This window comes from Barbatula barbatula (genome assembly GCF_947034865.1).
Source record: "Barbatula barbatula genome assembly, chromosome: 22".
NCBI classification, from domain to species: domain Eukaryota; kingdom Metazoa; phylum Chordata; class Actinopteri; order Cypriniformes; family Nemacheilidae; genus Barbatula; species Barbatula barbatula.
In genome coordinates this window covers 8,149,690-8,162,621 of record NC_136785.1, presented here as the reverse complement: position 1 = coordinate 8,162,621, position 12,932 = coordinate 8,149,690, and the positions used below count along the sequence as shown (strand labels likewise).

The window sequence follows — 12,932 nt, the reverse complement described above, 5'->3', positions numbered from 1 at the left end:
CACATGTTGACATTTTTGAGAGATTTTTTATATCGTTTTGGAGAAATGAAACAATTAAATTTTTGTCAACAGCAACATTTCCTTTTGCATCAGTCAGGAAAGGACACTGGTAAGGCAGAATTGTGTACCTAATAAAGATGCTTGTTTAACCATAATCATCATATAGAAATAAGGAATTTGTAGCTGTTTTTTACATTTTTGTGATTCTGATTAGATTTTTCAGGATGCGTTTGTTTGCTCTGTTTCCTGTGGTTTGGGGAGGGGCGCTTGTTTTCTGTCAGGATTACTGTCGGGTACAGGATGGGAAAGACGGTTTGCAAGGAATTCCCGGAAGGGACGGCATGCCAGGACCAAAAGGAGAAAAAGGACAACCAGGTAGGAAAGTAATCTGTAAAATGCACTGCCTCTAAAAAAATCAAATAAATTACATTTTTTCAATGAGCTATGAGTTCAATATCGTATGACTGTTCTAATATGACTATTAATGAAAGTATACATTTTCAGCATTGCAGACAAAGCTCAACAAGATTGCTTTGGATGAAATCAAAGGAGAATTGGGCAGCAGAGGTCCACAAGGACCCCTAGGTGACAAGGGTATGATGGGGCCGATGGGTGTACCGGGTGCCCCTGGTTCCCCTGGTCCTAAGGGTTCTACTGGATCTGGTGAGAACATTAACAAGCCTAACCCCAGTCAGAGACCAGCCTTCTCTGTGCGACGATCTACAAAGGTTCTTCCTGCACACAACCAACCTGTGACCTTCAATGATAAACTAAGCAACGTCAAAGAAGATTTTAACCTGGGGACTGGAAAGTTTACCTGCAGGGTTCCTGGAGTGTACTACTTTGTGTTTCACTCCGTGTCTGAAGGAGCCTTGTGTCTTAGGCTTAAAAGTAATAGTGATACTCCTGCCAGCCTCAGTTTTTGTGATGTTAACCCACAATCACGAGTTCATGTTGTGTCCGGTGGCGCTGTTCTCAAACTAGCTGAGAGTAATACTGTATGGATTGAACCTTTCAAGGAGAACGCCGGTAAAAATAGCAATAAAATGTCCACATACGCTGATAAGGGTTCTACAGTGTTCAATGGATTTCTAATCTATCACAGTGCTTAGTGAAGACATGATTACTAACAGTTTGAATGACTTATTTAGAAATGTAAATGGAGCATCTACATTAAACTTGCCTTAAAATAGTGCTCGAACTTCTCATATAAATGTTTCCAATTTATTTCAATAAAAACAATACAACCGATGTGCTGTGTTTATTTACATCACTGTACACAGTGGTAAGATTCAAAATATGCTGATGTAGCATGCATACTAGTTTTAAACTAGGGTTTTTTTGGCAGGAAAGTTGCCTTGCATCTTATCGTTGCTGTCCTTCTGAAATCTCGGATGTCCAAATTCGCCGTTTTTCATTAAATGGAAAAACACTTTTTCAATGATTACATGCTGTTTTGTCAATCACTTTATTTAATTTGTATTGGTAAGAAATTTGCAAAATGGTTGACTAATAACAATGATTTATGGCACAAAACAAAAATGGAAAAAAATAGAGATGCGTGGTTTCAGAAGGACAGCGATATGTGACATGAGTGCATTTCTAAGCAGTCTGACAATCATTCAATAATAAAATGGTAAATCCCATAGACGTACATCCAAGAAGAGACCCAAGTAACTTTGAGGGACCAGACTGTTATTATTACAACTAATAATCCTCAAATCCCCCATATGGAAACATAATCCACAGGTTTAAAATATATTTCCCTTTATTAAAAAAGAATGCTCCTTCTTTTAAAAATCCTAAACTCTAACATCACTCAACTCTTACATCATAACTAATGCTACTGGGTTCATTTTGAGGAATTTTGAAGTGAATTGCATTACATTGTCTCGTAGTCTAAAATGATTCCTAAAATGGCTTACGAGAAATAAAAATAGAAATGAATGAGATACTTATTAAAATACACGAAGAGTATGAAGATGTAAAATAAATGTATCGCAGATCAATCTGAATTTGATGTTATAATCTTCAATAATATTGATTTTTAAATGCAGATTTGGTAAATCTGAAATCAGTTTGTGACATTGTTTTATAGCTATTGGTGACAAATGTAAGATGTTTGTCTCTTTTTCTCAGGAGAAATATACAGTATGAGACAGGAGACTTAAGCAAAAGTTGCCATGTGCTCTCCATTTAATCTCATTCATGTCTATGAAAAATAACTGAGATATTAAAGTCAGTGGATGAATTTTTCCAGGGGCATTAAAAAAGAGGAACTCAGTGTGCTGGTTATTTCATGATCTTGTGTCTAAGAACACTTGGAGAGTCAGCGCTCAGTGTTTGACTGTCTTCTCAATACACAGCCAACATGTTTGATCGTCATCTAATTTCTGGAATCATTTTTATAGTTTCTCTGTGCTTCTCTTTGGTATCTATGGACACTTGTCCTGGTGCGGGGACACCTGGTTTGCCAGGTATCCCTGGGCTTCCTGGACGTGATGGAAGAGATAGAATAAAGGGAGATAACGGAGATCCCGGTAAGATTAACTCTTTCTAAAAATAAAACACAATACTCTTAAAATTTTAATAATCTTACAATACTCACTGTATTCTGTGGCAATAAAATAATTATGGTTGTCAGGAAGTCTTCAGTTGTGTGCAATTGCAACCTTTCCTTTTTTGGAGTGTTACTGGAGAAGTGTGTATATCTTAACAGGGATTCCTCTCAAACCGGACAGTGCTTCAATGAAAGGAGAAAAGGGAGATCCTGGAGTTTTCGGAAGCCCTGGAAAGAGAGGTCGCCCGGGTGAAGCTGGTGACAAAGGGCTACCTGGTCCCCCTGGAGAGCCAGGAGATCAGGGTGAATTTGGAGACACCACATCTCTTCTGCAGTCTGCGTTCAGTGTTTCACGTCTTACAAGAAACCCACCAGAACCCCATATTCCAATACGCTTCAGTAAAAATATCACCCTTATCAACAGCCATTTCAATAATGAGGGCAAATTTGTCTGTGAAATTTCTGGCTACTATTATTTTGTGTTTCATGCATCTTCATATGACAAAAATCTGTGTGTCATCCTAATGGTTGATGGAAAAAAGTTTGCTACTTTCTGTGACCATCATAAAATCCAGAAAAGCCAGCAAGCGCCTTCTGGTGGCTTGGCAGTTCACCTGAAACAAAACCAGAACGTTTGGCTACAAACAAACAGCTATAATGGAATGTTTGCAGGAGATACGGGTGACAGTATTTTTTCAGGTTTTCTGATCCATGCTCATTAATGTTGCACTATTTAATGAACAGTAATACTAACAAAATGAGAGAATTATTTTTACTTGTTTCAAACTTGACTATGGAACATTACACACAATAAAATGTTGACTGCTGATTAAATAAAAAAATGCTATGCGCTTAAATATATTCTCTTTGTGGTGTTATTTAAATACACATAATATATTAACCACCTTAAGAAAACAAACATTTTCAAAACCTCAATTGGCTATTATACATCATTGGCAAACTGTTGAGAGAATAAAATATAATGTACAATGTATGAAAACTAAATTTGTGGGGCGAAATTTTTTTTACTTCAGAAAAAAAGTATGTGAAACTCCATCTGTTTAGTGTTTTCTGCCCATGGCTTGAGATTCTGGAATAGGCTCCAGCCCTTCCGAGACCCTGCAGAGGGCAAGCCGGGTTAAGGAAGATGGATGGGATGTGAAACTTGCAAACACTTGCAGAATTAAGTTTCAATAATAAAAAAATAATCTCTTGTTACTTCCCTTTATTTTGCAACATTTTTCCAATCATTTTCACTTCTGAATCTAAGAATAAGCACCCTTCATACAAGCGAGTGAAAACATTCAGTTTAACACATTCAACGATTTCCCTACAAGATGGTAAGTTAAAAGATGCTTACTATCTGATGTTTTACACTCCTTTTGTGAAATTCTAAGTATGCTACTGGTGCAAAATGTTTAGACTGACACAACAAGTTATAGGAAAACGGTCTCTGTAGTGCAGATTTTCAGTCATGGGTGTTTCTCATTTTTAACTCTGTTTAACTTTGAAAGGTGTTTATCCTCATGTCGACGCTGCAGTTCACTGTTTTGCTTTTGCTGGTGACTCTTTCTGAGTCGCAAACATGTGATGGTCTGAGGGGTTTTCCTGGAAGACCTGGAATTCCAGGAGCCCATGGTGCCGATGGAAAGGACGGCCCAAAAGGGGAAAAGGGAGATCGAGGTATAGGGATAATATTATTTCATGTTCTCAGACGCACACATGAATTTTACTTTCAATAAAATGCTGTATGTCATCAAAGCTGATAATATGTTTTCATATTAAGCGTTCATAAAACTACATCATTATAATTGAACCTCTGAATTGAAAATAAAAAAATGTCACAGAAAGATCAAAGGAGTCTGAATTGGCCATGTTTGCAGGTGAAGATGGAGTCCCGGTCATTGGGCCAAAAGGAGAGCCTGGACTTGCTGGATTACCAGGCAGGGCTGGCCCATCGGGTGATAAGGGGATTCAAGGAAACCCAGGACATCCGGGCCCGAAGGGAGATAGGGGAGTTTTTACAGGCGAAAACCGTGTACACCAGTATGAAATTTTCTCTTATAAAAGACGTTCTCAATCTGCGGTAGTGCCCGAAACAGCAATATCCTTTGATAACACATTGATCAATAGTGATAATGACGATATCGTTCTCACTAAGGGTATCTTCAATGTACGAACAACTGGTATGTATTATATCAGCTACCATGTATCCTCCAAGAATTCCTGTCTGAGAATTCAGGTGGGGTTGGAAGAGAAGGTCATGTTCTGTGATGAACCTGATGCTATATCGGTGTCCTCAGGTTCCATGGTAGTGCCACTAATGATCGGCAACACGGTGTCTATACAGACTACAGATCTTCGCCCTATCTTTTGTAAAGACACTGACTGTCTCTTTACGGGTTTCTTACTCTTCAAAATGTAAGAGTAATACAAAATAATAAAACATAACTTGCTAGTCGTCTTCATGTTTAATTTGTCAAACATTGCTTGGGAATTTATAGGAATCAGATGTAATGTGTTGATTAAAACTTAACATACATAATTGTTGTTTCTTGCTTTTTTTTGTTATTCGCTATTTATTTAATAGTTAGAAATGAGTCACGCCAAAAAAAATTGGTAAAATGTTTAATCACACAAATGTGTTTTCGCTTACAATGTTTTTGTATTGGGTAACTTCAAAAAAGTTAGAAAATATTAAATTAAAATCTTAAATTAAAGATTAAATATATAATTATCCGGTGTTGACTGCATAAACCTACTGATTCACACAAACCTTTTTGGCATTAAATTGTTTTTAATACTTTAATTTGTGATATTTGCTATTTTGATTTTAAATCAATATTGGCATTTTCCCCAGTTGATACAACCAATAGGCTACTTGAATAGTATAATAATACTATACATTTCATAGACTCTTTAATTTTTTTTACCACTTCTAAATATATTTTGTGTTCTGAAAAATATTCTTACAGGTAAGGGTTTAAATAAATGATAAAATTATTCTTATTTTTGGGTGAACCATCCCTTTAACAAAAGACGTTACAGGGAAGAGTTCCATGCAAATATTAAGACGGTTAAATTCAGTATTGGATATGGTAGACTTGTAAGTCCCTTGAAAACAGCGTGTTTTTCTTATTCATTACTCAGACTCATTGTTCTTGAGTTGAGTCCATTAGCCTCCAGGCTTTCTATAAAGAATAGAGGAGCCTAGCAACAGCCACTAACTGTGTATAACAGCAGTTCCCAAACAAGCCACTGTACTGCAAGAATGTGTCAAAATCACCAGCTACTAAGCAACTCAGGAATTTAATTTATGAGAGGAAAACGTGTACGAATGAGGTGAGTGTAAATGACAACTGTTGCTCTTTGACTGAAATTTTAGAATCTTGAATTTATTTGGAAGTGCATTAAAGGTTTCAAAACAATCTAGAGTGTACTAGAATGCATGGTTTTGGAAATTTGATGTATAAAGCCAGATCTGTATACAATTCTCATTTGCATATCTTCTTGTTTTTAAATGCTGGCCATTTTAAAGTTAGGTAATACCAATTAAAATGTCAAGCGTCATTGTATTTGTTGATGAAATTGAACAATCTGATATCACTTTAAATTAAAATCTTGACAAAGCGTAGCTACAAAAACATAATAATTTGACTTTCTCTTTACAGTAAATAAAAAATGACCGCTCCTGAGAATTCAGACAGTAAACAACAGAGACCAACTCTTAGATTGCCATTTAGTCACCGTGACCGTCAAACTAATGTGACGATTCTCAAAAATGGTCAAAGAAGCACAAAACATCCCCGAGCCTTTCCAATGCGGGGAGAACTTCCTTCTTTGGCAGGTAACCAGTTTTATCGTTCGCAAATATACTGTACAATATAATTTTATATACTGCCTGATAGGCTACAGTAAAATCTGTATCAATTCAGTTTCATGACACTTGACAAATGTTGCCGGCATCTTTTCCACAGGTTTACTGCTCTACCCAGGAAAGAGAGAAAAGATGGTAACCACAACAGAAACCGCATTTGGACCCAAAACCTGCCCAAAGGTAGAGAAGAAGATTCTACAGTGCAGCCTTACTCTAGATGGTACAGTATGAAAAACGAATTCAGATTTTCCTTCTAAGGATATCTGCATGTGAGATTTTATTTTCAAATATCTCTAAGTCTGTTTGAAATGAAGTATTTCATTTCAGGGGACCAAAGCTTCACTACAACAAACAGAGAGGATTATCCAGCTTACACACCAGATGGGACTCCAATCACATGGCAAACGAAAGCATCTATGAGACCAGAGAAGACTCCACAAGAAAGATCTTCTCTTTACCAGCAGGACTTTTCAGCACCAAATAGAATCTATATCAGGAGAAATCAGGTCGTACCTCATCCGGACAATCTAGCCTTCAACACTTCATTGAGGTAATAACTATCAGACCTAGCGGAGTTATTTCTGTTTTCTGAAATGATAATGCAAATAATTCTGTGTTCTACAGGGCAGAATACAGAACCGTGCAAAGAGAGGCCTTCCCTGGATGGGACGTCACTGTTCATGCTCCTCCAGCCCCTGTTCAAATTAAAAGAACAGCACTAACAGAACGGTGAAGCCCATTTTCGAGAAGCCGTGTGTATTTCTAAATGTGCCAGCATTACATAAGGATGCATGTAATATTAAGGATGACAGTTATATTAAAAAATATCTCTTTCTTGCTTTGTTCTATTTTTACGAAAACAATGTTGGATTCTTTTTTTAAAAAATGGTCTTTCAATAAGAAATAATATTGTTGGGGGACTGGGGACTGATTTTCTCAGTGTATGACAAAAGTGTCCAAAGATAACGAAGATATTTAAATAGCATAATTCTTAGTGTGTGGCATTATACATTGCTTCTCTTAAATGTGTTCCATTGATTCCATTTGACTTGTTGGGTTACAGTATCATTACACTTAACCACTTATCTACATTAACTCATTATGTGTATATCTCCATCATCATACTTTTTTCATCACCAAGCCATTTTCTGAAAATAAAACCAAAGCAGCTTTGTTTAAAAAAAGTAACATTTAATAGGTAAACATTTTTCTTATAAACAATACAACCAATCATTGCAAACAATCTTTTTATATGATCAAACCCGATTCATCAACAGAAGCTCAACTCTGCATTGAGTTCAGGTGTAGTGGAAACTTTATTGATGTCATCAGTGAACAGTTTGTACATCAAGAATCTCTCAAAGTTGTACATTTTCACATGTCCTCCACGCTCCACTTGTATGCCATCTCTTCCACAGCTTTCTTATCAGCTATCCTGGAGTAGCGCTTTTGCTCGAAACCGTTGGACCTAGAGGTTTAAAGAAGTGCTTTAAAATGTCACAAATACAACCATTAGTTGTAACTAATCAACCTAAACCTCTTACCTGTCCACTCCATCCCAGCGATACCCAGGCATAATGTTAAAGCGATTTGGAGGTGGGAGCGGGCCTTTGTAAGTAGGTTTTTCTGGGGAAATAGAAGAACATAAAAACAAGTTTAGTAAATGTTGCTTTGTCGTTTTTGTCACATAGATTTATATGGAAACAGATTAGCATGGCTAATCTTAGCCTCATATATTAAGTGGTTTTTCATTGTAAAAACTAAGATGTGTTAATTAGGTATATATGGGTGATACATGCGTTTTTGAATTTGCCAATTTGAAAAGATAGTCACACATAGTAGCACTAGTAAATAAACTGCTATATTTTAGTTTAACAGCATGTAAAAATAAACTGTAACTGATCTTATTAGTCAGTCATGTGACCTCTTTTGTCAAAATGTGAGAATAGTTCTTAGCTTCAGTTTGCAGATCAATCTTACACTACCCATCTTTTAGAATATCAAAACATCATAAAAACAAAAAATAGCATTTTAAAAAATGACAGCCATGATTAAGATGCTACAGCAGAATGTCACCTTTTATTCCTTTTGATATAGCATTTTTCTCTTTCTTCCTACGGAGCATGGCAGCCATGGGGTCTCCATCCCTTTCCTGCTCCCTCAGCATGCGATCCAGGTCTTCATCGTCAATGTGTCGGGCTAGCGGCTTCTGAGCCTCCCGTATGGCATCTTCCAAATTCTGCTGCTGCATTTCACCCTGTGCAACCCTGCAATAGAGGACAATTAAAAAGATAAAACTTGTAACAATTTACAGGTAGAACAAATCTTAAAGGTCCAGTGTGTAATTTTTTGGAGGCTCCATTGACAGAAATGCAATGTAATATATTAAAGCACATTTATACCACGGTGCTGGTGAATGCATCAATCTGATTGGTTGACAAATGTTCTATGGGTGTGCATTTGCCTTCAGTAAAATGCACACCTATGAAGGTGTTCCATGTCTGCTGACATTACAGAACCTTATCACTTTGCCAAGTTTAAACAACAGAAAGGTTATAGTGTATCCTACAGGGCATTACCGCACACGGCACCTTGCTATTGATCTGACGTTTATAATGTTAAACTTTACTGTTTTTGGAAACGTGTGCAGTTTCGTTTCAATAAACAAAGTATATCAAAAACAAGAAATACACATACTGATATCGAATAAATAAAATAACTAAATAGAAAACCAAAATGCATTAATAAACACTGATAGCCTACTGGTTCATGCCGTTTATAACTCATAACAAATATATTTTGCAAGACCTACTCTATCAAAAGTTTGCGTGATTTATTTTACTGCTGAAAAAAAAACTGGCTTTTCGGTTACCGAAAACACCAGGTGTGCATGCGATCTCTCGCTCTCTCAATCACACACAACCATCAAATGGCTCAAGCTTCCGAGTCCATTAGCTCCAACTCAAATGAGATGAGCAAGAAAGTAGTTCTACCATCAACAGCATTTTAAAGACAATAACATGACAAACATTGAAATTAAACATTTGAACAATGTCCTATAGTGTGGTAAACATGGTGTGAAATAATTGACTACGACCGTTCAATGCACACCCGAGTTGAAACAGCGACTCCGCATTACCACCTCAGGGTGAGCATTAACTTTCGAATAATGGTCCGTCGTCATATATTGCACATCTACTGTAGGTATAAAGTAAATATTAAGTTACTCTGTATCTCACATTAATATGCTATTTTGTGTATTTGAATCCTGATACTAAATGTTTAAAATGTTTTGAAGGTTATGTTGCACAAAAAAGGTGATATTGCACATTGACAGAAAATAGATTACGTAAAGTAGCAGTAGTTGAATGACAGTGGAGTGAGCGGTTGGGTGCAATTCACAAACTCATCACTAGATGCTGCTAAATTTCATACACTGGAGTGATTAAACTAAATAAAAGTTCTGTCATTATTTATACATCCTCATGCTGTTCCAAACTCATTTATGGAACGCAAAATAATTTACTAAGGAAGAATGCCTTAATCCACACAATGGCACAATAGACGCAGTCAATTATTAAATGGCTCTCACCCTCTTCCCCACTGAGCATAATTCTCATCCTTCTCCGCCTTCTCTCCAGCTTTTCTGCGAAGTTCGACTCTCTCCGACTCAAGGTCACGCTGCCTACCTGATTTATCTCGAAAAATCGTCTCTGCATTTCTGGATGCCTCTGAGAGAAAAAAGCATCAAATATATATTCAAAGTTCAAATGAAGAAAAAAACCTTTTCGCATCCACAAAATTATCAACAGCTATTCTTGAGACCTTCAAGAGGCTTGTTGCGCTTTTCCCTTCTGCGAATTTCTTCTTGTTCTTTCCTTAGGACGTCTACAGAGACCAGACCAGCAGCTCCACCAGACAACATTCGAGGACCCTTAAAGCAAAACGGTTCAATTATTTAAGGAACCGTCCACAAATTAATTAAAAAAGCAGTAAAATACAATGTAATCTAGTCTTTAAAAGTCTTTAGCAAAAGTTTAAATGCTGACTCGTTGTTTCCTCTCGTTCACGCATTATGTCCGTAGACGGTATTTTGTGGCTGTTTAAATGCATTCGACCACAATAGCGTCTACTTTCCTGTCAGGATTTTTTCTTTCCTATAAAATGGAAAAAGGCTTAAACTACATAAAACTAAAAACGCAGTTATGGGCAGCAGGCTGTGAAATACGAGATTTTTTTTCATTTAGTTTTCACTTAGATTATGACAATTTGACTAATAGCAGTGTCTGCTAACAAACATAAACAAAAAGCATGCATCAGAACAGTTTGAGAAGGTACTTCTTGAGCAATGTATTATGACTATGTACAAGACTGCTATCTTGCACCCTGTAATAAACATTTACTCAATCTTTCTCAATCAAGTGCACTGATTTGAAGAGACATGTCTTCAATAAATGTTTCATTTAAGCAATATTCTGTATCACTTTTTTTCACTTCGTTAGATTTTATGAGATGAATGTGGAAAAAAGAAAATAGGCCTTAGAAAAATATCTACCTTACATAATTCGGCCTCAGCTGGCCTGATTTCTAAATATCAGCATCGCCCAGAGAAAAACCCATATCAGTTGACCTCTAGCGTGTTGTATATTTGGTATTTTACTGCTTATGAAGGATCTTACCTGTCCATCAGATGAGCGTGTCTTTCGTGGTGGAGACAGGTCTGAATCAGATCCACGTCCTCCCTGTGGCTTCTTTCTGGGGGGAGAGAGATCTGAATCTGAACCTCTACCCTTCTGGCCTCTCTTTCTGGGTGGAGATAAATTAGAGTCTGCACCCTGTCGCCCGTGAGGCGGTCTGCGTGGAGGGGACTGGTCCGAGTCGGACTCTTTTCCTGTTCGGGCTCGTCTTCTGGGAGGTGAAAGGTCAACCGCTGCACCAACTGTCTTTTTTCTATGCGGGGAATCTAAAACAGCACATATAAATAAAACCTTCTGAGCTTATCATAAGGGAAGTTATACACACAATGATGATTGTGTCCTCATACCTTTATTGTGATGCCTTTGAATTCTGGGGGGTGAGCCCTTGTTGCCCTTTCGATGAGGGGAAGGCGAGGAGGAGTCGTGTTTTCTGTTTTTGTAGTTCGTTTTGTCTCTCTTGGGTGAGCGATCTGGCGAGTCATGGCGACCTCGTCTCTGAGGTGAGAGATCCGGCGAATCATGGCGACCTTTCCTTTGAAGTGAGAGATCCGGGGAGTCATGTCGAAGCCTCTTGGGTGAGAGGTCAGGTGAATCATGCCTCGACCTCTGTACAGGAGAATTCTCTGGAGAGTCATGTCGTATTGTATGACCTTCGTCAGCATTTGAGCTACACAAACAGACAAACATTACAATCTAAGTAGTAATGCCATTAAAAGAATATGATTAAAAGGTATAAGACAGTTACCTTTCATCTAGTTTTGAGTCCTGGGCTTCTTGGAGCTCACTCTCAGTTGCTACAATGTAAGAATAAAAGCATTTAGTATAACAGGTATTAGTAGATATACATATGCATATCATATGCATGGTTGCGCGCACACACACACATTCACGCGTGCATTGAATTAGAACTAAATGTAAAGTGCATGATTATTTATAAAAGATGTATACGTCTTACCACCCATCACTTTCCACTTGCTAGTTCGAAACGCCTCAAGTTGCTTAACATCTTCTGGCCGTTCATCTATCACTTCTGCAATCTAAATTTTAATGAGATTTTCTTAATTATGCCAAATTCTATACGTGTGCTATGGAGGTAACTGCATTCTTTTACACACCACAGGCGCTTCCTCCTCATCTTCCTCTTTGTTTTCCTCTTCGTTTTGAACAGCTAGTTGCCTCCAGTCAATGTCATCGTCCACAATTTTCATCCTGATAGTTAATAATGACACGAGCAGGTTAACTTTAAGGGCAAAAACTGTTGTGTTGGTTTCAGATGTCAAAACATAGTGAGCTTCCCAACTAAACAGCATTTTTAAGACATTGTAAATGTGTTTGAATCAGGTACTTTTGAGGAGAATAACGTGTAGGTGGAAAGCGTACTATGATATGATATATATTCAGTCATGAAGACATGGTATCCATTGGTTGCCTTGCACACTGCGAGCTTTTTTATTTATTTAATCATTCATATTACGTTTAACGGATTTTATTTACCCTGTCCCTGTGGGGTTCGGTCGTTTCTTCTTAATCTTCTTTTCTTTCGACTTCTTTCCATCGGCGTCGTTTGATAAATATCGTTTTAAGTAATCAGCTTTAGTGAGCGCAGCACCTTTGCTAACGGAAGTAGCCATCTTGTTTATGTACTACGTCACGAAACGGATGCCGAAAAGGGACAAAAGTACCAATCAACTGCTAATGACATCAAAGTACTGCGAGAGAGATTTATTGTAAAAGCGCTGCTTCTTTTAATCAATTGACTGTTCTTTAAACACAACTTACATTGGTAAAAAAATATAAC

At 37.4% G+C, this 12,932-nt stretch overlaps 5 protein-coding genes across 5 annotated transcripts; 4 read left to right on the top strand and 1 right to left on the bottom strand.

Moving 5' to 3' along the window:
- Positions 1-40: 40 nt before the first annotated feature.
- Positions 41-1,251, top strand: c1qa (complement component 1, q subcomponent, A chain). The gene is made up of 3 exons (XM_079486751.1): positions 41-109; positions 215-375; positions 505-1,251. Exons 2-3 carry the CDS (start codon positions 225-227, stop codon positions 1,110-1,112), a joined length of 759 nt encoding a protein of 252 aa, XP_079342877.1. The 5' UTR covers positions 41-109; positions 215-224; the 3' UTR covers positions 1,113-1,251.
- A 1,065-nt stretch (positions 1,252-2,316) lies between these two features.
- c1qc (complement component 1, q subcomponent, C chain) lies at positions 2,317-3,415 on the top strand. The gene is made up of 2 exons (XM_079486073.1): positions 2,317-2,540; positions 2,720-3,415. Exons 1-2 carry the CDS (start codon positions 2,372-2,374, stop codon positions 3,280-3,282), a joined length of 732 nt encoding a protein of 243 aa, XP_079342199.1. The 5' UTR covers positions 2,317-2,371; the 3' UTR covers positions 3,283-3,415.
- A 266-nt stretch (positions 3,416-3,681) lies between these two features.
- On the top strand, positions 3,682-5,109 carry c1qb (complement component 1, q subcomponent, B chain). Its single transcript, XM_079487480.1, has 3 exons — positions 3,682-3,900; positions 4,075-4,243; positions 4,444-5,109. Exons 1-3 carry the CDS (start codon positions 3,898-3,900, stop codon positions 4,983-4,985), a joined length of 714 nt encoding a protein of 237 aa, XP_079343606.1. The 5' UTR covers positions 3,682-3,897; the 3' UTR covers positions 4,986-5,109.
- A 492-nt stretch (positions 5,110-5,601) lies between these two features.
- On the top strand, positions 5,602-7,274 carry LOC306911670 (uncharacterized protein). The gene is made up of 4 exons (XM_079487169.1): positions 5,602-6,407; positions 6,538-6,657; positions 6,765-6,987; positions 7,062-7,274. Exons 1-4 carry the CDS (start codon positions 6,242-6,244, stop codon positions 7,168-7,170), a joined length of 618 nt encoding a protein of 205 aa, XP_079343295.1. The 5' UTR covers positions 5,602-6,241; the 3' UTR covers positions 7,171-7,274.
- Positions 7,275-7,614: 340 nt separating this feature from the next.
- Positions 7,615-12,854, bottom strand: bud13 (BUD13 homolog). Its single transcript, XM_079487491.1, has 11 exons — positions 12,629-12,854; positions 12,250-12,343; positions 12,090-12,171; positions 11,880-11,928; positions 11,482-11,801; positions 11,117-11,400; positions 10,263-10,371; positions 10,030-10,168; positions 8,514-8,704; positions 7,982-8,063; positions 7,615-7,905 (listed from the first exon to the last, which is right to left on the bottom strand). The coding sequence occupies exons 1-11, from the start codon at positions 12,763-12,765 to the stop codon at positions 7,812-7,814; spliced, it is 1,581 nt and encodes a 526-aa protein (XP_079343617.1). The 5' UTR covers positions 12,766-12,854; the 3' UTR covers positions 7,615-7,811.
- Between the last annotated feature and the right edge of the window lie 78 nt (positions 12,855-12,932).

Bases quoted from the DNA above. Each gene is read 5' to 3' on its own strand.
- c1qa (XM_079486751.1), top strand. From the start codon at position 225: ATGCGTTTGTTTGCTCTGTTTCCTGTGGTTTGGGGAGGGGCGCTTGTT. The intron at 376-504 runs GTAGGAAAGTAA...ATACATTTTCAG, and splicing joins AGGAGAAAAAGGACAACCAG to CATTGCAGACAAAGCTCAAC.
- c1qc (XM_079486073.1), top strand. From the start codon at position 2,372: ATGTTTGATCGTCATCTAATTTCTGGAATCATTTTTATAGTTTCTCTG. The intron at 2,541-2,719 runs GTAAGATTAACT...ATATCTTAACAG, and splicing joins GGGAGATAACGGAGATCCCG to GGATTCCTCTCAAACCGGAC.
- c1qb (XM_079487480.1), top strand. The intron at 4,244-4,443 runs GTATAGGGATAA...CCATGTTTGCAG, and splicing joins AGGGGAAAAGGGAGATCGAG to GTGAAGATGGAGTCCCGGTC.
- LOC306911670 (XM_079487169.1), top strand. From the start codon at position 6,242: ATGACCGCTCCTGAGAATTCAGACAGTAAACAACAGAGACCAACTCTT. The intron at 6,658-6,764 runs GTACAGTATGAA...ATTTCATTTCAG, and splicing joins GTGCAGCCTTACTCTAGATG to GGGACCAAAGCTTCACTACA. The intron at 6,988-7,061 runs GTAATAACTATC...TGTGTTCTACAG, and splicing joins GCCTTCAACACTTCATTGAG to GGCAGAATACAGAACCGTGC.
- bud13 (XM_079487491.1), bottom strand. From the start codon at position 12,765: ATGGCTACTTCCGTTAGCAAAGGTGCTGCGCTCACTAAAGCTGATTAC. The intron at 12,344-12,628 runs GTAAATAAAATC...ATTAACTATCAG, and splicing joins CCGAACCCCACAGGGACAGG to GATGAAAATTGTGGACGATG. The intron at 8,705-10,029 runs GTGAGAGCCATT...CCTCTATTGCAG, and splicing joins TATGCTCAGTGGGGAAGAGG to GGTTGCACAGGGTGAAATGC.